The following is a 1,335-nucleotide window of genomic DNA, read 5'->3' as shown; positions in this document are numbered from 1 at the left end:
TGGCGGGAAGCAGCGGGTTGGGGGGGGGGGGGGGGGGGTCGCCAGTCTCCAATCCTCCTGTAGGCAACAGGATAACTTTGTAGGTTGACAATCAACGAGAAAGAAATGCATTAAAGAAATAGATTAGAACCCTTCACACAAAAGCTTTCACCAAAGTGCATTGATTAGGGATGCACCGATATTTCGGCCGCCGAAAACGTATTGACCAAAATAGTGGTGCATCCGTGTTTTCGCACCTCTCCGCTCTCCTTCCTGCACCACTCAGCCTCCTGTGACTGTAATGACAGCTGTCGCTCTCTAGATCTGTCACAGGGCTGCTGTGCGGGGGAGGAGTCAGCCGTCAGCTCGAGATCTCCTCCCTGCACCGCTCGCTCAGCCTCCTCTGACAGATCGGGAGAGCGGCAGTGTGTGGGGGCGGTGATAGCTGTCATTACCGTCACAGGAGGCCGGCCAGCGGTGTAGGAATCAGCTTCCCAACCCGAGATAGCTACGAGACCGCCGTCAGGCTACAGAGACCATCTCATAGAAGTATATGGAGGACTACATAAATGCGGCAAGTAGATTTTGGCCAGGGGTTGTTACTAGGGGTGCACCGATACCGGTTTTTCGATAATGAGTACGGATACCGATATTTATCCTTCTGTATTCTTCCATAGCGTTACTTCCGCCAGCGTGGAGCCGGCTTCCCGGACAATTAGGAAGCCAGGCAGCGTGTCATTACCCGCCACCTGTCTTCTTGATTGCCCGGGAAGCTGTTTGGCTGGAAAGTCGGCTTCCTGGCCAATCAGCATCGAGGCAGCTTCCCGGCCGAACAGGAAACCAGGAGGTGGGTCATTACCCGCCGCCCGGGAAGCCAGCTCCATGTTCCCCCGCGGCACTGATAGAGGAAATCTTCCTCTGACCAGCAATTCCGGTATCGGAGCATTTGGGCAAGTACGAGTACTCACCCAAATACTCGGAAACGGTATTGGTGCATCCCTAGATGTTACCTTTACAGCAGCCCGCAATATGTATATAAACAGTTCCTGAGCACTGACGCTGTTGGTTTGTTTTACCCTCAGGACGTCGCCCATGCTCTCCCCTTTCTCGATCTGTTCGCTTTCCATCATCTTCTTCAACTGATCCTCAAGTGTGGATATCTTCCCTTGCAGGATGAGGTTGTGTTCCTCCAGGAGTTTCTGCAGGATACAAGTGACGGTACACAGTTCAGATCACTACCTACAGAAATATCACCACCAACATTATTCCTTTCACAGCTACCCGTGGATCCCGGTCATGTGATCAATAGGTTAACTACAGAACACCTCCTTGCTATGCTTTATAGATGGGGGGGGG

General features: G+C 52.6%; 1 protein-coding gene across 1 annotated transcript in view; it reads right to left on the bottom strand.

Annotated features, from left to right (window-relative positions):
• The window catches only part of NUMA1 (nuclear mitotic apparatus protein 1), a 62,716-nt gene that overhangs the window by 31,404 nt on the left and 29,977 nt on the right, over positions 1–1,335 (bottom strand). Inside the window, exon 13 of the mRNA XM_018574377.1 lies at positions 1,056–1,178. Within this exon, the coding sequence (XP_018429879.1) occupies positions 1,056–1,178 (123 nt within the window). The remainder of the gene's footprint in view (positions 1–1,055; positions 1,179–1,335) is intronic.

Source organism: Nanorana parkeri, unplaced genomic scaffold (genome assembly GCF_000935625.1).
Source record: "Nanorana parkeri isolate BGI_ZX_2015 unplaced genomic scaffold, ASM93562v1 scaffold2907, whole genome shotgun sequence".
Lineage (NCBI taxonomy): Eukaryota > Metazoa > Chordata > Amphibia > Anura > Dicroglossidae > Nanorana > Nanorana parkeri.
Note: the sequence above shows the minus strand (reverse complement) of the source record. Positions and strands in the feature narration are given on the sequence as shown.